This window comes from Microcaecilia unicolor, chromosome 2 (genome assembly GCF_901765095.1).
Source record: "Microcaecilia unicolor chromosome 2, aMicUni1.1, whole genome shotgun sequence".
NCBI classification, from domain to species: domain Eukaryota; kingdom Metazoa; phylum Chordata; class Amphibia; order Gymnophiona; family Siphonopidae; genus Microcaecilia; species Microcaecilia unicolor.
This window is the reverse complement of record NC_044032.1, coordinates 235,714,348-235,739,645: the sequence shown is the minus strand read 5'-3', so window position 1 is coordinate 235,739,645 and position 25,298 is coordinate 235,714,348. Positions and strand designations below refer to the sequence as shown.

Here is a 25,298-nt window from a genome sequence, read left to right as displayed (position 1 = left end):
CTGCCACAGACAAGCAAACACAAAACAGCTTGAGACAAACTACCCCAATCCCCTGTTCAAAACTCATCCCCCCCAAATGACAACCCTCATTGCTGCTTTCCCCCTAGCACCAACATTATGACCCCCTCCTGAAGAGGCAGCTGATCCCCCCCCCCCCACTCCAGCACTTACCAGGGATATCGGTAGTATAGTATCGGAGCAGAAGCAACCCCCTTCACTCCCAGCCTCATTGCACAGATACATAGGTTAACTATAGCCCCTGGACTAGAATACTAGGAGCTGGAGCAGTGGGGTAGCTACGTGGGGCCTGGGCCCCCTCAGATTTGGCCCTGGACCCCTCCCACGGCATCGCCAACCCTCCCCCGTCGCCATCGCCGTCGAGTACCTGTGCTGGCGGGGGTCACCAATCCCCGCCAGTCGAAGTTCTGTGTCTTCAGCCTGTCTCTGGGCCGGCGCGTTGCTGCAGCCTGCAGCAGCTGATCTGATTCTGCAAGTGGGAAGCCGATTCTCTTTGTGTGGTATGAATCGTCCTTACGTCCTGCACTTAGGAACGTGAGGATGTCAGGACGATTCATACCACGCAAAGAGAATCGGCTTCCCGCTTGCAGAATCAGATCAGCTGCTGCAGCAGTCTGCAGCAATGCGCCGACCCAGAGACGGGCTGAAGAGTCTTCAGTGAAGACACAGAACTTCGGCTGGTGAGGATTGGGGACCCCCGCTAGCACAGGTACTCGACGGCGACGGGGGACAGTTGGCGACGCCGGGGGAGGGGTCAAAGATGACGTCGGCGGGGGGGGGGGGTCAAAGATGACGTCGGCAGGGGGGGGTCAAAAATGGCGGTGCGGGGGGGGGGTCAGCGGGGGGGGGGAGGAATGTGCCCCCTCACCTTGGGCTCTGGCCCCCCCTCCCGCCGAAGTCTGGCTACACCCCTGAGCTGGAGTCTTGGAAGTAGCAAACACTAAACAAAGGTTGGTCACTGTAACCTGTGGTGAAACACCAGGAATTGGAAGCAGGTGGCTTTGAAATACAGCTTAAAGTCACATATTTAGAAGTCTTTGGAGCAGGTGAAGGCAGTTATTAGGGGGTGGAGTGGACTTCAGGCAGGTGGACCCCGGCCCATCCCTCCCCTACCTGTTACAATTGTGCTGCTTAATGCTTATTAGTCGTCCAAACCCACTGTACCCACATGTAGGTGCCCCCCTTCACCCCTTAGGGCTATAGTAATGGTGTAGACTTGTGGGCAGTGGGTTTTGAGGGGGATTTGGGGGGCTCAACACACAAGGGAAGGGTGCTATGCACCTGGGAGCTGTTTTACCTTTTTTTTTGTTTTTTGTAAAAGTGCCCCCTAGGGTGCCCGGTTGATGTCCTGGCATGTGAGGGGGGACAGTGCACTACGAATCCTGGCCCCCCCCCCCCCCCCCACAAACAAATGCCTTGGATTCGCTGAAAAACAAAAACGCCCAGCTCACAAATTGTCGAATAAAACATGGACGTCTATTTTTTTCGAAAATACGGTTCGGTCCGCCCCTTCACGGACCCTTTCTCGGAGATAAACACCCATGGAGATAGACGTTTTCGTTCAATTATGCCCCTCCATTGAATATTTTTACTGCTGTAATTGCCTATGATCTATTCTTGCTGTACGCTGCCTTAAGTGAATTCCTTCAAAAAGGTGGTAAATAAATAAATACAAGTAATTAGATAAAGAAAGGAAGAAATAGATCAAACCCATTTCTTCAAATTCCAACTAATGAAATAATTATAGTGTTCAGCAGACCACTAGGAGAGAGATCCAAGAATAAGAAAGCATACACCTTGAAGCATAGGTAAATTTTAAAGAAATAATTATAATTCAATTGCAAACTGAAGCAGCCAAAACTAAATAACTAAGCGCTAATCAGAGTCAGTCCATTCAAGGTATGAGATAGTCCCAGCTTCTTTGCAACCAAGAAAGACTTTAACTGCTTAGGATCAAAAAATGCATACATTTTGAGGAACAAGTTGCACAGCATTTACAGGAACAAAGGAAGAAATGTATTTTGTTACGTCCTCAGGTGGTTTCACTTGGGCTAAATTCCTATTGAATTTTCCTTTCCTGCACTTTATAGAATTGCCCCCCTGGGTAACTTTACTGCTCCACTGATAGCACAATAGTAATGGTGAATTTCACTCAAGAATTCAGGATTGACATGGAGGAAATGTTAACAAGGGTTCCAAAATACATTCCCCAGAACCTATAGTGCTAGGATCGTGGCACAAGAAAAGTTTTTGAAATAAATCTCTAGAGTAGTTCCAGGAGAGAGACTGCATTATGGGAGCTGCTGATTTCAATGGATACAATCAGGGCCACCGAGAGACTAGGCCGGGCCCGGGGCAAGGCCGCCCCGCCTCCGCCCCCCCCTGTCGCTCCCCCGCCGCTGCAGTCCGCGGTCTCACCTGCCTCCCTCCACCTGCCTCCCTCCCCCTTCATTCAAAGCGGCAGTCGCAGATCGCGTCTCTTCTGGCCTTCCCTGCCTGTGTCCCGCCCTCGTCTGATCTAACTTCCGGTTTCCGCAAGAGCGGGACACAGGGAGGGAAGGCCAGAAGAGAGGTGATCTGCGACTGCCGCTTTGAATGAAGGGGGCCCGGAGCCGTGGAGGCAGGCAGGTGAGACCGGGGACTGCAGCTCCGGCGGCATGACCCCGGTGCTGGGCCCCCCTTGGAGGCCCGGGCCCGGGGAATTTTGCCCCCCCCCCCCCTCGGCGGCCCTGGATACAATTGCACACTGCTTTGGAATGTAATTTTAAAACCAGGACTAGTCAAAAAGTTTCTTTCCAGATACTGAGTAACTTAACAGCTTTCCGGGCACTCAAACTACTACTGCTGCTATAAATCACTTCTATAGCGCTACTAGTCGTACGCAGTGCTTTGCAATTAAACATGAAGAAAGACAGTCCCTGCTCAAAAGAGCTTACAATCTAAATCAGGACAAACAGGATCAATAAGGATAAGGGAAGGACAGACAGAAGGACACAAGGATAAGATAAAAGTGACAAGTCAGGAGTCGAAAGCAGCATCAAACAGGTAGGCCTTTAGCCCGGATTTGAAGGCAGCCAGGGATGGAGCTAGACGTAATGGCTCAGGAAGCCTATTCCAGGCATAAGGTGCGGCGACATAGAAGGAGCGGAGTCTGGAGTTAGCGATGGAGTTACTCAATGTAATTTCAACTTTAAGAGGGACTACTGCTACCAACACAAACCTTGAAGTCGGGTCCCTTGAATCAGCTATTCAGCGAAACATGGTCCATGTTGGGACCTAAGACTATTTAGTTCTTTATGAAAGAAAAAAAATCACTTATAAGAATACACATTATCGCATGAATAATGAAAAATATATGTACAATGATTAGTGGCCAGTAGACAATATAAGACCAGTCGGTCTGTGATAGTCCTTAAGAGAATCTATGAGCTTATAAATATTTTTTAATCATTTGCTACAAGCACTGAAAGTATTTGACAATAGTTATTATGTCTACATATGGGGTTTATGTTATGTGATATGGAGGGGCATAATCGAACGGGGCCGGCCAGCGGCGTCCCGACCGTATTATCAAAACAAGATGGCTGGCCAACTTTCGTTTCGATAATATGGTCGGAGCCGGCCAAATCTCAACATTTCGGCTGGCTTTAGAGATGGCCGGCATTGGTTTTCAGCGATAATGGAAACTAATGGCAGCGATCTCAAACCCAGCCAAATCCAAGGCATTTGGTCGTGGGAGGAGCCAGTATTTGTAGTGCACTGGTCCTCCTCACATGCCAGGAAACCAACCGGGCACCCTACGGGGCACTGCAGTGGACTTCAAAAAATTGCTCCCAGGTGCATACCTCCCTTACCTTGTGTGCTGAGCCCCCCAAGTCCCCACCTAAAACCCACTCCCCACAACTGTACACCACTACCATAGCCCTTAGGGATGAAGGGGGGCACCTACATGTGGGTACAGTGGGTTTTGGGGTGCACTGCACCCACTAAAAACTGCTCCAGGGACCTGCATACTGCTGTCATGGAGCTATGACATTTGAGGCTGGCATAGAGGCTGGCAAAAAAATGATTTAACATTTTTTTGGGGTGGGAGGGTGTTGGTGACCACTGGGGGAGTAAGGGGAGGTGTTCCCCGATTCCCTTCGGTGGTCATCTGGTCATTTGGGGCACTTTTTGGAGGCTTGGTCTGAAAAATAAATGGACCGTGAAGCCGGCCAAGTACTCGTCAGAGCCGGCCTTCTTTTTCCATTATCAGCCGAAGCCGGCCATCTCGTAACCACACCTCCATCCCGCCTTCCGTACCCTGCCGACGCGCCCTCTTTAACTTTGGCCGGCTCTGCGACGGAAAGCAGTTGGAGCCGGCCAAAATCGGCTTTCAATTATACCGATTTGGCCGGGTTCAGAAGATGGCCGGCCATCTCCCGATTTGTGTCGGAAGATGGCTGGCCATCTCCTTCGAAAATAAGCAGGATGATCGCATTTTTCTCTTATATATTTTGGGTTTTTCCCATTGTTTTGTGATGGTTTTTCCTACATATACAACACTTGTATATGTAGGAAAACCCATCACAAAACAATGGTGGCATTTCAGCTATGTTCTGCCAGTTCCTCAGAACTTCTGTATCCAACTAGCTGTATATCCCGATTATTCATGAGATCTTACGCCACCTTTGTGTCATGCTTCACTATAAAAATTTATGACACACAACCAAGATCTTAATTAGCACCTCGTATTCCCAGTTCCCACAATGGGATCATAGTGACCAAGAATGAAGAAGAACCCTAAGTCCCCTGCCAGTCAAGGCTGAAGGAACATGTCCTTAAGCCAGCATGCTTTCCATAGAAGGGTCACAGCAACTGTTACAGATGAACCCGATAAGCACCACAGTGCAACGAGCAGTGAAAGTTCAACAGCTCAATTTACGATGCCGGGCTTTCATAAACAAACAGGGCAAAACTCATTGTTACACTGAGTAACTACTTTTGTTCCTAACTGCCATCAAACACATACCTCAAACAAGTTTCGACAAGTGTAGCTGGATCACTTAAAAGGGGACCGGTTAAGGTCACAGGACTGAAACTTTGTTGCACTGATTATCTCCAGCTAATGGAAAGAGATCCTTGTGTCTCAGGCTGTCCAGCAAACAATGACAACCTTGTCCATTATATGATGATTCCTAATTACAATCAATGATTTTTTTTTATTATTGTGGTTCTGATAAGCATGTTTGCATAGCTGCACTTTCTTAAAACTGTTAAACATTACTAGGGAAAATATGAGCAGTAGCCGTACTGTCCAACAGGCCTTTAACTAGGCCTGAGGTACTGCATGATATTTGCAGTTTATTGTCCTTGGGGGGTAACTTTACAAGATTAAAGTACTAAAGAATTTATTAAGGAGCCAAGCAATTTCATTTCTTTCGAATGTTTATGGAAATGTACCAGAAGTTACACAGAGAGGCATGCTGGCATTTCTCCCTTGAACCTTTGCCAGTTTACAAACATATGAAAAGCATTCAGAAAAAAAAAATAATCATGTTTGAGATAATTTAATTCTTTGTCTCAGGCCTGCTATTTTGTGAACATCTGAGGAAAATCAAGCAATATCATGGGCACCAAAATAGGTTATTCAACCTATTTAGGGCCTCATTTACTAAAGTGTGCTAAAGCTTTTTTAGCCATGTTGTAATCGACAAAATTAGGGATCTTTTACTAAACATTAGCATTGTTTATCTGCAGCATGGCCCATAGGAATAAAATGGGTTCTGTGGTAGATAACATGCACTAATGTTTAGTTTAAAAAAAACCACCTTAATGTGCGCTAAGGGCTCCTTTTAAAAAGCAGTGGTACCCATACCATCGCTTTGCCACATGCCAATCCATCACCATAGGAGCCTGGCTGTAGTGCGCACCCCCAATGTGTGACATTTCTGGCACATTGGATTTTGAAAAATTTTTGCACTGGGGGCTTACCCAGCGGTAATCGAGCAGCACCGTGTGCTACCCGATTATCACTGGGGAGCCCTTACCGCTTACTAAATAGGTGGAAGTAAGGGCTCTCCCAGGAAATGGCTGCATGGCAACTGTTTCATTTACCACATAGCCATTTCTGTCCCCTGTCTGGAATTTTCTTTTACCTCCACTTGGTAAAAGGGGCCTAACTGCAAAACCTCTGCATTAACTGTTTTGCCATGAAGCTATTGCAGAGAAAAAGTTGTTGGCATGTGTTAACTGCATGACAGATAACATATGATAGAAGTGAGGCGTTATCTGCCACATTAACGGTTATTGCATGGTAAGAACCTGTGCGTTAGGGACTAGCTGTCATTTGTGATGAAATGTCATTTGCTGGTACTAGTGTGCAATCTTCTTACAGAATGGAACAAAAAAACAAAATCATGATACCAACTATATCAGTGTATCAACTGACGAAGGCTTGGACTGGTAGGCTTCAGTCACAAAGAGTTAGATTCTAAATCAGCGCTGAAAGAGTGGTATTCTATAAGCTGTGCCTAAAGCTTAGCATGGTTTATAGAATAACTGCTAAAGTGGAGAGGTCACACGAAAATGAGGCGCCACCATTTCCACCAATGAAAATGCAGTGCACATGCCCGCGCCTAAACTTATGCATGTAATTACATGCATAACTCAAAACCACACCTCTGTTCTGCCCTGAAACGCCCATGACCCTTCATTTTCCACATCCCCTTTTTTGGACCACACGTACATTTTACGTGCGGATCCCACATCTAACTTTACGCATGTTAGTCCCAATTAAATCTAAATAGTGCCAATCATTGCATGTTAAAAAATCAATTATTGGCACTGACTGGCTCATTATTCTATTAAATTGCATGTGCAAATCGAGAACATGCCTAAATTTGCACGCGCAAATTTTGGTGACCTTTATAGAATCAGGGGAAACGGAGATCATCATAAGAATCATTTTCCTAATGTAATTTCAAAAAGGATGCCTTTCTGAAATGTAAAAAAAAAAAAAAAGCACCATAGTATGCCTAATTTAAAAGACTCTATGATAATATGCCAGACCACAAAAGAAAACTTTCTTTTCTCATTTGATGTGATTGTTTGTAGACAGCTCTGATGATTTTAATGAAGGGTAGTGTATAAAGTTCTGTAAGAAAGATAAACCAACACACTTTGTAAACTTTGGGACTCTTGTTTTGCACATACTGGGCCTCATTCTATATTTGGCACCAAAAACATTGGCGTGGATGGAAAATGCACCTACGCGTTTTCCATCCATGTGGTTTATAGAATATGCATGGACAGTGCTATGTGTATTCTATAAACTGTGCCTATAGTTACACATGACTAAAATTTAGGCACAGCCATTTACACCAATGAAAAGCTGGTGTAAAAGCCCATTCCTAACTTTAGGTATAGAACGGGTTATTCTGTAACATTGCACATAGATTTTGGTGCAGCACAAATGCATAAATGAGATTACAATAATCGAGTCAAGAAATCACAAAGGAATGTTTTAAAGTGTGAATGGCAAAAAAAATCTATAAAATGTCTGATAGAATATAATTGATGAAGCCAGAAAAATTCTTTCTTATCTACCTGTGAAATGTGTTTTACAAAGGAAAGTTCAGAATTCCTAAATAAAGGAATGAACTGACTGGTGACAGAGTCAAATTAAAAAGGGAAACTGGGTGAGATGGGATATTTGGGATGCAGAGATCCAACATATTGTTGTTTTGGAGGGGTTGAGGAGAAGGCTCTGAGATTTCAACCAAGCAGAAAGTGAGTGAAGAGGAGTGAAGAGCTGTCTGAAGGGGAACCAGATCTGGTGACAAAGGAGAAGCGGAGTAAATCAGGAGAATGTCTGGTTCATTCTGTCACAGAGTCCCTAACAGGAACTCCTGAGTCTTGAATACTAGAATAGAACATGACAAGAAGTAGTTGGTGTAGTGTATCTAGACTTTCAGAAAGCTTTTGACAAAGTTCCTCATGAGAGACTCCTGAGAAAATTTTAAAAATCATGGGATGGGATAGGAGACAATGTACTTCTGTGGATTAGGAATTGGTTATTGGACAGACAACAGAGGGTATTGTTAAATGGCCATTTTTCTCAAAGGAGGAGGGTGAATAGTGGAGTGCTGCAGCGATCTGTATGGGACCAGTGCTATTTGACATATTTATAAATGATCTGGAAATCAGAACAATGAGTGAGGTGATTAAGGGCTCCTTTTACTAAGCAGCAGTAAGCCCAATGTGGGCTTACCACTTGCTATACAGGAAGTAGTGCTGGGCTACCATAGCAGCCCGGCGGTACTTCCCACCCCTAGCGCGCCGTCAATTCTGGCACTACAAACATTTATTTATTTTTGTAGCTACTTCAGGGGATGTCCTCGGACTCATTGTTAACCGACCCAACATGGTGTCCACAAAAATGGATTTCCTTTTGAAAGTCTGATACTTAGTTTCACTGCACGCATTTACACTTGCTTTACATGTGTGGTGAAAAGGCACACTTCATGTTCCATAAAACCCAAGCCTGTATTTGAGCATAAAGCAGCAGTAAAACAAATCATAACACTGATTGTTAGAGACACCATAGACATAAAACAATATTTAAACCATAATATTTAATCACTATGCACACAGCTGTTCACTAATACCTATACATTATAAAATGAAAGCCACAGAAACCTGTCAAGTCTTATGTGCTTTCTAGACCTTAAATAGTCCAGAATTGGGGGACTACCGACAACAAGCAAATTTCCATGTCAAAGCATTGTCGCTTCCGATAATGCCTGCAAATGTAGCAGCCTATCTTGAAACAACCTATCATGGGCTATAAATATTAATTTATCACATAGAATGCTTGGGCACTGATACTGAATTCTACTAAACATCAACTAAGTGACTTAAAGGATATTAGAAGACACCAGGAACCAATCAAGATCTTCCAAGGCAGATGTAAAATGATTCTATAGTTTTAACCCCATCAATATACTGGTAAAAATGGCAGTATGCTCTACCCATATCATTTATCACTGTATTCTGCATTATAATACAACACAAGTACATTAAAGCATATTTGAATGGTTCTCAAAGATCTGACATTAATTCTTAGTGAAACTTGATCAAATAAAGATGCTCCACAGTAAAACCCTAATTGTGACTAGGGACACATCTGGAGAAGATTTCTATCCATTATCCTAAAAAAAATTATAATTATTAGTAGTAGAAATAATAATATCAAGAGACAGTCCTTCTCACAAGAATGTCCTTCAAAGAAACTTCTTCAGATCTCAGACTTTCTCTCTTTGTCATTAAGCATTGAGTGCTTGATAGACTGATGTGCTAACATGAATGGAGAGGAGGATTTGTCCAAGAATCCATGATGCCTTTCATAGGTACCAGATGTTGAAAAAGCAGCATCAGTTTCACTCTTTACAGACATTGGTAACTTTATTCAACCAGACCAAGCAGATTTGATGAAAGAATTTTTTTCTTATCCGAGAGCAAAAGAAGAAAAGCATGAGAAAGAACATTTGTATCACATCCTAAAGGAAATGACTTGCGAATTTCAAGAACTGCATAGATCAGACACAATCCCCCAGATTCTATATAGTGCACCTAGAGATCCGCACCGAAATCCAAGCGGATTCTATAAAAACGTGCATAACTTAACAAGCTAATGAGCACTGATAGTAGCACTTAACAAGCACTAATTGGCACTAAGAATTTACACACACAACTTGCTAAGTGTATTCTGTAACGAAGTGTGCCACACTTCCAATGCACGCAGGCAAAAAAGGGGAGTGTTTATGGGTGAGGAAATGGGCATTTCATGGGCGTTCTGAAATTTATGTACGTAGTTGTAGAAAAGGCCAAGGCACATAAATCTACGTGCTGGGGTTTATACCACATTTTCGTTGGTGTAAATAGATGCACATAGGTTTAGGTGCTGAGATATTAACTAAGCGTATTCTATATAATGCACCTAAATCTAGTCATCACTTATAGAATATGCTTTGTCAGCACTGATTTCCATGCCGATTATTTAGGTGCCATAAATAGAATCTAGCCCTATGGGCCCAAAATTCAACAAAAGTGCTGCCCGTCACTGGCATTAAACCTGGATATTCAATGCTGGGCCATTTCTGGTGACAGGCATTGAATAACCATGGGGTTTTAACCAAAAATAGTTAACTGGTTATGCCGATATTCAGGGCTAACCGGTTAACTTTTTAGCGGTTAAAGACAGGATGGCTATTTGTGCAGTCCCATTTGACCAATAAAATTATCCGGTTAGGCACTGAATTATCGGCACCTCACCAGATAAGTTGCGTGAAATAGCTGGTTGCGCCATAGGTGCTAACCGGCAATATTCAGCAGAGATAACTGGTTATCTGCCGCTGAATATTAACATTAGCAGGTAGGTGCTGATATGCTATTTAACCTGTCAGTGACCGTGTCTGGCCAGTTAAATAGCTTTGAATATGGGGGCTATAGAAACATACAAAAAGCTGTAAGTGTTATTAATTCTCGATAGGTCAAGCAGTAGCCCTGGCAGAGTGCCACGCATGCCCAATATTAAAGTATCCAGTATGGGGATAAAAGCTAAATTATGAAAAGTAGGAAGTTGAAGGGCACTTTCAGAATATGAGGAGAGTAATTTTCAAAAGCATTTCTGGGCTAAAGTCGTATGTGATATGCAGAAATAGTGGATTCAAAATTACTACTCAGTATATTGAAAACACTATGCATATAAAACCTGTACATATGAAGGGCAATTCCTTAAGCATCTTCAGCTACACACCCCCATGTGTGCATAAATGCATAGAAAATTAGCACTTATACATAAGCACTCAAGGGATTTATATTCAGCCGGTGGCGATCAAGGTTTTGCTGACTGCTGCTGGCATTATCCCCCAAAATTCAATGCCGGGTCATGTCTGGGCTCCTGCATTAAATTTCCAGGTATACAGAGCCAGCGAAAACACAGCCAGTTACGTGCGATATTTAGCTACGGCGAACCACATAGAGATAGGGCTGACTTTTATGCAGTTAACTTGGCTGGTTGAATGCTGAATTTGCCCCTGGAACTCCCCCAAAATAGCCAGTTTCGAGTTGGGCGTTAACTGGACATTTTCAGCAGCACTATCCGGTTAAATCACTTTGAATATTGACCCTCAAAGCGCTATTCTGTAAAGACATGTGTAAATGCTATAGTTCAAAAATGCAGGGGTTTGTGTGCGTGGGCGGAGCTCCCAGTTACACATGCCATTTACAGATTACTGTAAATTATGTGTGTTTCAGCCACATTTGGGTGTCGGCATTTACCGCAGGTCTACAGCTAGTGTAATTGCGGGCACATAAACTTTAGCTGCTCCAATACCAGGTAATGCTAGCATTCCATAATGAAACCTGGACACCCCAGGTGTCATTATAGATTACACTCATGGTTCAAGGTTGTATTTATTTACTTGATCGCCTAAGGCCTATCACTCATTATCGAGGCGACTAACTGGAGGTACTTTGCTCCCTAGGTGCAGTGCTAATATTTTCTAAGTATCCTTCAGATATAGGTTTGTTTTGAATCATGAATTTTTTTGGAATTATGTTTCTTTGAATAATGTGAGGAACTTTTTATACCCTATGAATGAAAATAAGCCACACTCAATAGTCTGAGAAATGTGGTACATTTTCTGAGGTCTTTTTCCTCCTTTTTCACACTAGTGTTTCTTGCCTAATCCTGGTATATTTTCCAGCAGTCTGTGTTTGTCTGAAGCTGTGATCTGCTGGTTCCCCTTCTTAGATTTGTGGTTCACTTCGCAAGTCTACCTGCCTTGAATGACACTCACCTCCAGAAAACATTTCTCTAAACATATTTTAAATCCAGCTACACTATTAACCTTGATCACATTTTCCAGCAACAAAGCTTAACTATGTACTGATTGAAAAAAAGTATTTATGACCTATCATATCCTTGTCTACCTTCCCTATTCTAGTTCATTACGTTCTTTTCACATGTCCTTTGTAATGCCTTCATAATGTAAGTAGTTACGATCATCACAATTTATAATACTGTTCCTACATTTCCTTGTTTTTACTGTATTCTTTACCATGTAAGATGCTTTCTTTTACTATGTAAGCCGCACTGGACCTGCTGTATGTGGGAAAGAGAGGGTACAAATGTAATAAATAAATAAATAAAGGTACTACAAGCGGGGTTTCATATAACAGAGGTAAAGGTTATAACCCTCCCTTTTTGAAAGCCGTGCTAGCAACTGCTGGTGCAGTAATGCTGACACAGTCCATTCAAAGTGCATGGGCTGTGTCAGTATTGTCACATGGCAGCCGCTAGTGTGGCTTTGTAAAAGGGGGAGGGGTAAAAGTTTGGAGGGACATCGTTCTGTTTTAATAGTTTTGTGTACTGTAGGTTCAATAGAATGGGGACTGTACTATTTTTTCACAACTTTGATGTCTTTCATGTTTACAGCTTAAAAACTGCATGTTCCTAAAGTGAAGTATGTGATTTCTGGGATGTCATGTGGTATAATTAAGTCACATACTACACGTTTGGTACCTTTTTGCTCAGTGGTCACGTTTACCTTTGCTCTAACATGATACCAGTCTGTTTCTTGACATGTTCATTAAGTATTAGTAGTATTCGAAAAGGGCAAATACTTATTTGCTATTAGCTTAGTCCACAGCGCTCATGACTTCATGGGCTTATGTCATACTGCCCCCCCTTAGTTATCATTACCAAGCTGAATAGCTCTATCCCACCTAGTGTTGTTTTCATAAGGGAGCTGCCATTTCACCCCTTTATCTTTTGCATTGTCCTGTTGTATCACTTCTTCATATAGGGTGACATGAACTATATGCAATACTCAATCCCTTGGATTCTATATAGCTTGCCTAAGAAATCGCCAAAATCCAGGTGGATTCTATAATACCGTAAGTAATTTAATTGGCTTAACAAGCTAATTAGCATTGATAACAGCACCTAACAAGCAATAATGAGCACTAATTGGCAATAATTAGAATTTACTCACTAAGCATGTTGTAGGGTGAAAATAAGTAATTAGGGCAATAATTATTCCCTGATAAAACTTATTACAAGGTTTCCGCTCAGTCTAGGGGAAATATTATAAAGAAACCTTGTGCTGGCACCCTGCCAGTGTTTTGTTCTTCGCCAAAGAACCAAAGCCACGTCACAGATGATAATTGTATATTATTTATTACAGGTAGAAAAATAGACACTCTGCAATAGCTTATATGCAATAAAATATCTCTTACTGATATGCACTAACAAAATATATTGTCTAACTACACTCTGATTATCCTGAGACTACATACAGTAATGATTAGAACAGTACAAATGATATCCTAATGATCCTTATGAAAACTTATCACATCTTATGCAAAATACACATTAGCAGCTGTCCCTGACCAAGAGCTGACATAAACCAGTCGTACTTAGATAAAACCACTGCCTAACCCCAGACCAGGAAATATATCACTGTGATCTTACCACGCTGTCCTGATGACGGCTTCGGATAAGACGAGAGCAGAATCTCCCCAGACGCCATCTTAGCTGTCTGTGTCTTTTGTAGTGCAGGTCTTTCTCAGCAAACACACAGGTTCCCGTCTCTCCTTTGGTTCTCAGAGCCAATATCTCTGCCACAGGTATTTGCACCAGTTATGCAGGTCACAAGGTTGGTATCATACAGTCTCTAGCTCACCCCGAGCCTTGCTGGATTTCTCAGTTCCCTCACAGGTACCCCTCCAAGGGTCTTTGACTAACTTACTTCTCTCACTCTCTCCCCATTCTTTTCGAACTCTCTCCGTGATAGCCTGGACCAATTCTCCTCTCATATAGTACAGTGCATGGGTAAGAAGAGTTCTTTGTTTTGTGACCTTGGAGATGGTAACTTCTGGTGCCATGAGTATGACTCCCTTCCCAGCGTCTCAGCAAGCCTGTCAGTGATTTTCCACAAGCTGAAGCTGGATCTTGCTGACGCAGAGATGTTGCAGCAGCCATCTTATTATACCAAGATGTCATAGGCTTGTATAGGCCAAGACCAGCTTAGGCTAGATCACAGGGAAATACCCCTACAATGTTCTGTAACGCAGTGTGCCTAACTTTCTAATGCGCGTAGGCAAAAAGGGGTGTGGGTTTGGGCAAGGAAATGGGTGTTTTGTGGGTGTTCCAAAAATTTACATGAGTAGTTATATAATAGTGCGTAAATCTAAGCACCAAGATTTATACCATGTTTTCGTTAGTGTAAATGGAAGCATGTAGTTTTAGGGCACTGGGATATTGATTAACAGTATTCTATATACTGTGTCTACATCTAGGTGCAACCTATAGAATATGCTTAGTCGGAAATGTTTTCTTCGTAGATTTTTTAGGCGCCATTACACCCTGTATCTGTATAGAGGTACTGCAATATTTACAGTTTTATTTTGTATACTTTTCTGAATAATTCCTAACATTCTTCTTGCTTTATTGACAGACTGAGATAAGGTTTTCCTTATAGACCGCAAGTATAAAAGCAATTTCTCTACAAAAAATTGTGTGTCCCATATGTATGTAAAGTTATGCACATTCAGCCTGTACATGCGTAACTTTACTTCAATTGAGTGGAGGTGTTACCCATGGTGGAGTTGAAAAGGATTTAGCATGACAAAAATATAAACACAACCCAGAGACTATGTCCATGGCAGACAGTATAAGGGCAAGTCTGTATAATGTGCGCCTGCAGTTACGTGCATCTGGCGCTATTTTCTAAGCTCACGTATAAGTAGAATAGCACACAAACTGTGAAGGGAGTGTACACGTGCAGTGTTGTATAGTAACTAAGAAAATGTAACTAGTTACTTGACTTAAGTAAAAGTTTTGCCACTTTTACTTGTAAAGAAGTACAGGAAACATTTGCTACTTTTACTTTTACTGAAGTAATAATTTCACCAATTTTTACTACTTTTACTAAATGTTGCTGTTCAGTGAATAGAGCCTATGAGAAGAGCAGAATTGCCTTTGTTTGTTGAACTGGTTACTAATCTCCAGCTAAACTGAACAGTGATGAGATGGTTCACTTTGAAGTGAGATCAAGCTGAAGCTATTGGAATTCTTAGTGAACAGGCATATCAGAACAGAATGCTGGTCATCCCATGGAAAATTTTACATTGGGGTGATTGTCCACTGGATTGATAGTCTTTAGAGAGGAAGTCTCCTTGTCTGGCCTTAAGAGGATGGAAGAGTTCCTACACATTTGACATTCTTGCATCAGTTCTTGAAGATATTCAAAAAGAGTTTGCCATCAGATGAAAAATTGTTAGAAGAACAACAAACATTAATTACAACTTATGAAAGCCTTCTCTGCAATTGGACAACATGACCGTCATAATAAAGTTGAAGATGAAGATGCAAGTGATGAATTAGATGGCACTACTTCTAATGCAGATGATAACAACAACGATGATGATAAAGCATGTTTTGCTATAAGGAAGCCAAGTGTCTGAGACAGAGAGTCCCCTGATCAATACCTGCAGACCCAGTCAGAAGACACCAGTGGTATTGCAGCCTGGCCTGATTTGAAGGAACTTTTTATCAGACTAAACACTCCATTTCCTGTTAGTACAGTTGTTGAACGCCTTTTTATCTGTGCCTGATTAATGACTCACAAGTGCACTTGCAAGAGTGACAGTCATTTTCAAAATTTATTTTTCCTGACAGCAAAGTGGATTGAATTGTATAGCAATAAAATTGTTGGGAGAAAAAACATTAACAATAGTTGCATTCATTGTAGTTGTGGTACTTCTGCTTTTTACTCAAAAAGTATTATATTCAATTCAAATCAATTCTTGTATACCACTAGTATCCCCTTTCCAGGGTTCATTGCGGTTTACATTCTAGGTGAGAGAAAAGCAAATAGTGTTAGTGTGAGGTTTGAGAAACATTAGAGACCATTGGATTAATGCATGAGACTAAAAACATTAAGGAAAGGATAATGGATGATACTAGGAGGTAGAAGACATGATGGATTGTTATAAAGCAGTGTTCTTGAAGTTGAGGTAGCTGTTTTCTATTCTGATGGACATAGGTAGAGAATTCCGAATTTTGACTCCAAGAATGGGGAACAGAGAGCAATAACATGTTTTACTTTCGCTTAAGTAAATTTTTAAATGTGTTCTTTACTGTACATTTACTTTTACTTAAGTACTTTGACCTAGTGCTTTAAATAACACTGCTGATGCGAAGAACACGGACAGGACATGGGCATTTCAACCATCAACCCACGCAGCATATAGAATGCTATTAAGTTGCATGCATGGATTGGTGCATCTAGTTATGCCCACTTATGACTGCCATTGACTTCTTTTTGGTCAGCCAATGTGGGTTGACACCCTGAATTGGCACTTCCTGTGCTGCATCAGGAGGCCAAAAAGGAGACACCAATTTATACAATTACCCCTATATGTAAACATAAGTATATAAATTCCCTGGAATTCTCTTTAATATGGACTGATTAATAATTATGTCTGCCACCTCTGTTGGGCAGCAGAAGCCATGGGCTTTCTACTATCCTATAAAGGATTCCATGTTCCCTCCAAATACTTAATTACCCCAACCTTGTATCTGCTCATGACAGTTTTACACAGAGCAGCAGCAGGCTCCTTAATTAGAAAGAAACCCAGTATTCAGTAGATATAATAGTATAGACTGGGCACTGACAAGCTCCATAATCAGAAGGACTCACTGGGATATAAAAAGATAGTTTATTACAATCTCATCAATAGCAGTACAGGCAAATCAGGCATTCACATAGTGGAACAGCTCTTCACGACACATCCTCTCTCCCCAGCCTTCTGGAGTCTTCTCCTTCTAATACCCTTCTGACTCTCCTTTTTATACCATGTTGACCCTATTCATTCTAATGGACCCTAGCTTTCTCACCACAGCACTTGGCCCTTATCAGTTGATCAGAATGACTTCATATATTCTCAAGCCCTAAATATAAACAAATTATGTTTAGGACAACATCTGCGAAGAAATAACATCACAGGTCATTTTGTCCTCCTCTGCTCCCCCTCCCTCTACTTTCACCTGACCCATTACTCACTTGTATTAGCCATAACATCTTTGCTCATGACTTCTCGCAGGTGCCAGTCCAAGGATTGTTGACAAGAGCAAATGCCCCCTCCCTTGCCAGCTCTCAATTACCTCATTTCAGCACTTGCTACAGTGAAATGTGATTTGTGTCAGAAGTGATCTTTGATTTTAAGAGGTCTAGCTCTTAGCCTGAGCCATTGGCCTGTATTTTACTGAGAGCAAGGGCTAGCATATTTCTGTAGGACATATGTGCATATTCTCCCCAAGTCTATATATGGTGCCTTAAACTGTGCGCACTAATTTGGCCGCATAGCCAAATTGCACACCCAACTTAAGGATTAACAAGCCAATCAGTGCTGACAATTGGTAATTAACAACCAATTAGCAGCACTAATTGGCTTTAATTAGAATTTGTGTGCACAACTTTCTAGGCATATTCTATAATGCGGTGTGCATAAATTCTAATGCACACAGTTGGAAATGGGGCCATGGGCATGGAATGGGCGGGTTGTGGGTATTTAAAAAAAAACTATGGGGCCCTTTTACTAAGCTGCGTAGGCACCTACATATGCATAATGCACGTCAATTTGAAATTACCGCCCGGCTACTGTGTGGCCGGGTGGTAATTCCATATTTTTATGTGTCGGAAAATATTTTTTAATTTTTGGACTTGTGGCGCTAACCGGGCGGTAATCAGCAGTGTACGCACATTGGCAGTTACTGCCCAGTTAACGCATGAGACCTTACCACTAAGTGAATGGGTGGTGTTAATTTTTATTTTGCCACACGTCCATTTTCGGCCCCAAAAAAGGCTTTTTTTTACACGCACACTGAAAAATGGATCTGTGTGCATCCAAACCATGCGCCTACAATAACGCAGGCCATTTTTCAGCTCACCTTAGTAAAAGGACCCCTATGTTCACTAATATAGAATACATTCGATCTGCGCCTAACGTAGGCACAGGTATTTAGGCCTGGTTTTAGGTGGCCTAAATGGGTGTGTCTAAATTTTAGGAGCAAGAACAGCGTGTGAGTGTATTCTGTAAACTACGCCAAACTGTAGGCATAGTTTTCAGAATCATGCTAAGTGCGTGGTTTTATGGCGTGAATTTTTAAGGCACCATATATAGAATTTCTCCCATTGCGAATATTTTTAAAAAGCAAACTAAGAAAAAACAAGAGTTTAGATAAGTGAAGCTTACACAAAGAGAACGGAAACTTAACTCAAATTTTTGCAGAACTTGAGAAAGAGAATGGAATAAGAATAATAGGAAGGAAACCAGTGGTAGGAAAGAAATATAAGTTTGCCAGTAGCAGGGAAAACCAGAACACTAGTCACTGCAGCAAAAAATTGAGAATGCAACCACAGACAACTTTAAAAACTGAGAAAGAAATATCAGATGGACCAAAGACTATTTTTTTAAATGGTGGGGAACACCCATTAAGAAGAGATTATAGAGCCAAGGGTGGCAAACAGTTAAGGATCCAGGACCGAGTCCTGGAGTATACCAGCAGGTAAGGAGAAGAAATCAGAGTTAGAATATCTAACAAAAAAATTATGAAGAAAAAGCTTGAACAGATTAGGGCTCTACAGCTTGGAGAAAAGGCGACTGTGAGGGAAGAGAAGTTTATAAAGTCGGGAGTGGGTTGAACAGTTAAAAAGGGAATGTTGTTTAATCTTTGAAACAACATTGAGGGGCCTGTTTATTAAAGTCTGCTAAACAGTTAACATGTGAATTAGCACATGCTGTTAGCACACATGAGAGGGGATATATTTTTATCTTATTTATTTAGATGCTTCTCACACTTTTTCAGTAGTAGCTCAAGGTAAGTTGCTTTCAGGTACACTGCATATATCTCTGACCCTGGAGGGCTCACAGTCTATGATTGAGGTTTATAACCTGGGAATTAGCATATGCTGCTAGCAGATATGGTGGTAACTTACCACCGTAGCATGACAGCATGCACTAATTTGCACGTTAACAATGCATGCTATACTAGGGGCATACGAACTGGATGGAGCACAGAAAGGGTGTGAACTGCATAATGCAGTTAGCTCAAAGGCACTGCAGTGTGCTGTCACTTGTGCAGGCACAATGAACACCTCCTCAAGAGGAGGATTAACCTTCAGATTCTAAAAAATGGCACCCAGGCACACAATCAGGTGCAAGGTTATACAACAGGGCCATTTATATGGCTAACGTAGGGGTCTTTTTACCAAGTGGCAGTAGGACTACCTCAAGGGTAGCACACGGCAGAACAGCACCACTACCGGGCACGCCCAGGCACCCTACAGTTGTTTTGCTTTTGTCACGTGCTGTTTCCTGCGCCAGAAAATTGGGCAGCGCCATGCACCTCCTGATGACCTCCGGGTTATCATGTGAGCCCTGCCAAGCAATCATTGGTGGTTTAGACATATAGGGCAAGAATGATCCCCTGTTGATCTTGCCCCTGCCAGCACTGGTTCAAAATGGTGCCCCCAACCCCCAGCAGTAGTTTCATTGTACTGCTGCTAGGGGCCAGGCTGTTAGCTTTTCCATCCCTCCACATCTCTCACAGTCCACCCCTGCTACCAGCAAGGAATATCTCAAAACCAATATTAAACAGATTAGAAACCAAATGAGACATGACAAATAATCCTAAAAATGTAGTGGAAAAATAATTCTTCAGTAAAATATTGAAAATAAATGTGTAACGGAGTACACTTTGAGACTTCAAAGCAAATTGTGGAAGTTTATATTAACTTTTTGTCCTCTGCCTTTTCCAAATGCAGCTAGCTAGCACAATGCAAATTACAGGAGACTAAAAATAAAGCCATCATAAAATCAGCAGCTAATTATATACTATCATTTGTAATAAAACACAAAATTGAAACAAAAAATAAATAGAAACAATTTGAAATGAAATTCAAATTTAGGATAAACAGAAATAAAAATCGAAGGGTTTGGAGCTGAGAATAATTGTTTTTAGCCTGCCTCAAACCTCTTGGTAATTTTCACAAGATTGAAAAGGTAGTTTAGATTAACAGATCTCCACCCTCCTTTGACAACTCTAAAGCATAATAGTCCCTATATTCTAACACTTAGGACTAAAGTCTATAAATGGAGGCTAAAAAATCTGCACCAAGAAACATAATGCTTAGTGTTATTCTATAAATGGTGCTTAAAGTTAGGCACTGTTTATAATAGCATTTACCCCCAGATTCTATATAGTGCACCTAGCGTTCCGTGCCAAAATCCAAGCGTATTCTGTATCAATGTGCATAACTTAATTGGCTTAACAAGCCAATCAGCATTGTTAACAGCACTTAACAAGCAATAATAAGCACTAATTGGCAATAATTAGAATTAACTCATATAGGGGTCCTTTTACTAAGCCGTGGTAAAAAGTGGCCTGCGGTAGTGTAGGCGAGTGTATTGGGCGGGCCAGTTTTTACTGCATCTACAAAAAATGTTTTTTTAATGAGACGGGAAAAGGGCCTGCGTTAAAAATGAAACCAGCGCACGCCCAAAACCGGCCTGAGCCATTAACACCACCCATTGATCTAGCAGTAAAGGCTTATACGCTACACACGTGGTGACCAGTTGGCATTTGCCAAGTGCTGATTACCGCCAGAACCGGTGTGCATAGGAGGAAATAAATAAATAATTCATCCAGGCATTATGGGCACGTGCCAAACCTGAAATTACCGCCGGGAGGTTGCGCTGGACTGGTGCTAGTCTCATTTTGGTGTGCACTGCACATGCATAGAGCCTACCACGGCTTAGTAAAAGGGTCCCATAACTTGCTAAGCATATTCTATAATGTACTGCACCTAAATTCTAATGCACGCAGGCAAAAAGGGTCATGGCTATTGGTGAGGAAATGTGCATTTCGTGGGCATTCTAAAATTTGCACGTGTTGTTATAGAATATGGCCCTCTGCACCTAACTTTATGCACCAAGATTTATGCCACATTTTCATTGGTGTAAATAGAGACATCAACTAAGTGTATTCTATATAAAACACCTAAATGTAGGTGCCCCTTATAAAATATGTTTAGGCAGAAATGTTTTCCACGCGGATTTGCTAGGTGCCACACATAGAATCTGGCCTTTAGTGCCAGGAAGTGCAACTACATTTAAGTGAGCTCCCATTTACACCGGTGGGGGGGGGGGGGGGGGGGGGGGGAGCCCAACCTCAGCCCTCGCCAGGTCAGATTTTCAGGATTTCTCCAGAGAATATGCATGAGATCTATTTGAATACAATGGAGGCACTACTTGCTAATAGAGCTCATGCATATTCTTTGGGGAAATCCTGAAAATCCAATTGGATTGCAACCCTTGAAAACCGAGGTTGGACAACCCAGATTTACACAATTGAAACCTTGGAGTAAATCCCTGCACCTAAATTAGGTGTGGATCCCCTTTATTCTATAATGCGCACAAATTATGGGAATGCCCCTGATCCCCCAATCCGCCCATGATCATCCCATGGCCACGGCCCCTTTTTGGACCTGCATGCCTAAATTTACACGCAGATCCCGCACCTAAATTTACATGTGTAAATTTTAATTACATCCAATTAGCACTCATATTGGCTTTTTAAGATCTCAATTATCGTCGCTAATTGGCTTTTGTTATTCAATTTGTGTGCACAAATTGTGTGCGCACTCAAATTTTCATACACAATTTTTAGCAACTTTTATAGAATTTGGGGATTAGAGTGTGATAATAGTGTTATCATGACTTATTTGCAACAAACCTCACTGCATAAAATAGTCTTTGAGGCAGGTAACGTAAAAACACCATTTTTGTCACCTTATTGAATAGGGGCCAGTATAAGGCATGCAAAAGACAGTGATGCCCAAAGAACCTCACACAATGCAAGTTCAATCTGCAATCATGGACGAGTAAGTACAAGGATGAGGAATATCATACAGCTCTATTAATTTGTCTGAAATCTTCCAATGTCGTTTACGATTACAAAATTCCTGACATTTCAAAGGAAAATCTGATGTTATTTCATGGACAACCATCTATGCAGATGAAACACATAAGCATCCATTACCCATTTGTTGTCCTGTTTTGATACATTTCATTTTTCTGTGCATGAGTCCTACTGTGGATGGTTTATAGAACAGTGCCGTACAAGTATCTACTGCTGATCGTATGATGCATTACAGTCTATCCAGTGACAGCAATGCTTGCCATTGAAATCATGTAGTGGTTCTTCAACTCAGTCTATGGGACACACCAATCCACTCTGCTTTTCAGGATAGCCACAATAAATATGCATGAGATAAATTTGCATACACTGCGTTTATTGAATGCAATTCTACTTCATGCATATTCGAAATTTGACTGGCCAGATATGCCCAAAGGATTCGGTTGTGAACTACTGGTCTTACATGATATCCTGCTTCAAGCATGGCTTTCTTACTACCTGAAAACACACTGTCTCTCACACTATTTTTCCTAACAGTGGGCTTTTCCTTGGTTATATCACATTTATATATATGCTTCAAACAATACACCTCAAATAACCTCTCTTCTTTCCAGAAGCCCAGGTACTTTAGAACAAGAGAAGACTGACACTACATTATCAAGTACTGTGGCTTTCTTATCAGCAGATATGACTAGTAAGTTATAGGTTACTCCTTTAGTATAATGTTCATAGTCCTGTGTAAACCAGGATTTCTTCATGCTATACATGCATAGGAACTAAGTAAACTTGACCTGTTGATAAATGCAATCTCTTTTTGTGTATGTCAACCGAATGGAAAGTACTGGTAGCTGAAACCTTGCAGGATTCAAGGGGTTAAACAGAAACGTTTACATTCAGACACTGTGACTGAGTTTATATTCACTAGACAAAGAAATGTAAAACCTTGCTCATATTTAATGGAGGCAACAAATTTCTATAATCAAAATGATAGTTTGGGGACTTACTGTACACTTGTTCGGCTTCTCTCCCGAGTGAACTCTCATATGAATAAGAAGTTTGTAACGTGCATTAAATGGCTTATATCTTCGGGGGCATCCTGTCCAGAAACAAGTAAAGTCCTCTCCTTTCCTTTGGTCTATGTGGACCTTTTCTATGTGCCGTACAAGTTCCTCTTGCTGATCGTATGATGCATTACAGTCTATCCAACGACAGCAATGCTTGCCACTGAAATCATCTACCTCATCATCCTCCTCCAGCAATGGTCCCTGGGTAGGTGGTGGAAGGGAAAGTTGATGGGAGCGGTTTATGATAATGTCATGCTGGTGAAGGTGCTGATGGGAATGGTAAGGAGGTGGGGGGCCTTGTGGAGGAGGTGGAGGTGGCAATGGGGGAGGAGGAGGGGGAGGAGGCATGTCAACTATATTCCTTGAAAAATCTTCCCCACATTCACTTTTCAACATACCCATTGATTGGTTCTCTACCAGTGGCATACCATGCTGGACCACCATGTTGTTCATGACTGCCGACTGCAGGCTACTATGTTCCAGTTGCTGCATCCGCTGATATTCTGCTGTTCCGTTCTCACTGTAAGGTGGGAGTGAAATGTTACCAGTGGCCATGAAAAAGCTTCTTTGTGTGCCAGAAATGGAGCAAGACTGGGGAATGCAGCTGCCCCTCACTCCCAGGAAATGACCATAGACCTCAGGCTGAGGGGAGATGGTTGCTGGAGATGCCCTTGACCCATTGATGTAAGCAACTAATGAAGTTGGGGATGTGCGAATAATTGTATTGAAATCAATCCCAATGCCATCAGATAAAGGGGAAAGGGAAAGAGCTCTTTTCTTTGAACGAGCAGAGTGGGACCTAGTAGACGAATGACGAGGACTAGGATAAGGTGAATGGCTGTTCTCTGTTCCAAACAGGTATGACGGTAAGGAATTGGACACACTGTTGTTAGACATGGCTGTTCCAGGAGCTATACTCATCAAGTCTCCAAGTTCACTGCCATTTTGAGAACCTTGGTTTGAAGGAAGAGAAGGCAGAATTCGATAACCGTGAGACCATTCTTGTTTCACACTCAGCACTGACTGACTTTCTGTCAGACTCAGTGTTGTGGAGGCCAGCGACTCACGTGACATGAGGCATCTAGAATAACAGAAGAGAGATAAATTTCAAAATGAATCATTCAAAGTTTATTGCATTTTAAGTACAAAATGATTAAAACAGTTAATCTAATATTGGATGCATACATTCATTCAGCTTTATAAATGTTCCAGTTTGAAGGCTTTGTTGCTTTTTTTCCTGCCACAGCTAGCACGATGGCTTATAAAATTATGTTAAGTGTAAGTGCATTTGCTGATCTGTTTTCAGTAGCATCTGATTAATATCACAACTATGTAAGCAAAACATTTGTCTGATCTTATTCTCGCTGAGTGTCCTCTTGTGAGTTGCATGAATGTCCAGCTTATGACGGAGGATAATGTATAGAAGTAAATAAATGATTCTCATAACACTGTGCTATAATTTTATAAAATATTCATGTATCAACTTATTATATTTTAGGTTATTAACATAGGAACCCTTTTACTAAGCCGTGGTAGTATATGATGAATTTTTACAGTTAGTTTGTTACAGGCCCTGCACTAATTTTTAGAATCAAGATGCAGGATTTGCAAAACAGTAGAGTGGAAGAACTTACTGCCTCCTATTTAAGAAATGCCAGATGTTCCCTCATTATAAGGCCCTTTTACTAAGGCACAGTAGGCCTAACACAGGCCTACCACATGGTAAAAGGGCACTACCACGGGATGCGCTGAGGCTCCCACGGTGGTTTGGCCATCAGTGCACACTACTCCTGAGGTAAAAAAATATTTTTATTTTTTGCCTCAGGAGGCGTGTCTGGGGGTGGAGAGTAGGCACATCTGTGCTAACCGAGTAGCACAGGCACATTATCACATGCTATCTGATTAGCATAGGAGTAGCACAGGAGCCCTTACCGCCTCCTAAATAGGTGGCCACAAGGGCTCCTGGCAGTGATAGCCACACACTAATGGGGAAATTAGAATGTGGTCATAAAAAAAACCAACTGTGGCCATTTTACTGCCACACTAAAAGTGGCCACAGCGTGCAAGAAACCCATGCACTGACAGCAACACCGGCCACTTTTTAGCATGGCTTAGTAAAAGCCCTAAGCTCTAGTGTACCAAGGGTGGGGTGGGGGTGGGGTCCGCTCCCGGGTGCACAGAGCAAG

The 25,298-nt window shown here is 41.9% G+C and overlaps 1 protein-coding gene across 5 annotated transcripts in view; it reads right to left on the bottom strand.

Annotated features, from left to right (window-relative positions):
- GLIS3 (GLIS family zinc finger 3) overlaps positions 1–25,298 on the bottom strand; it is a 680,540-nt gene that overhangs the window by 499,995 nt on the left and 155,247 nt on the right. For all 5 annotated transcript variants that reach the window (XM_030193810.1, XM_030193813.1, XM_030193814.1 and 2 more), the window contains exon 4: positions 23,053–24,193. In XM_030193810.1, coding sequence (XP_030049670.1) covers positions 23,053–24,193 — 1,141 coding nt within the window. The remainder of the gene's footprint in view (positions 1–23,052; positions 24,194–25,298) is intronic.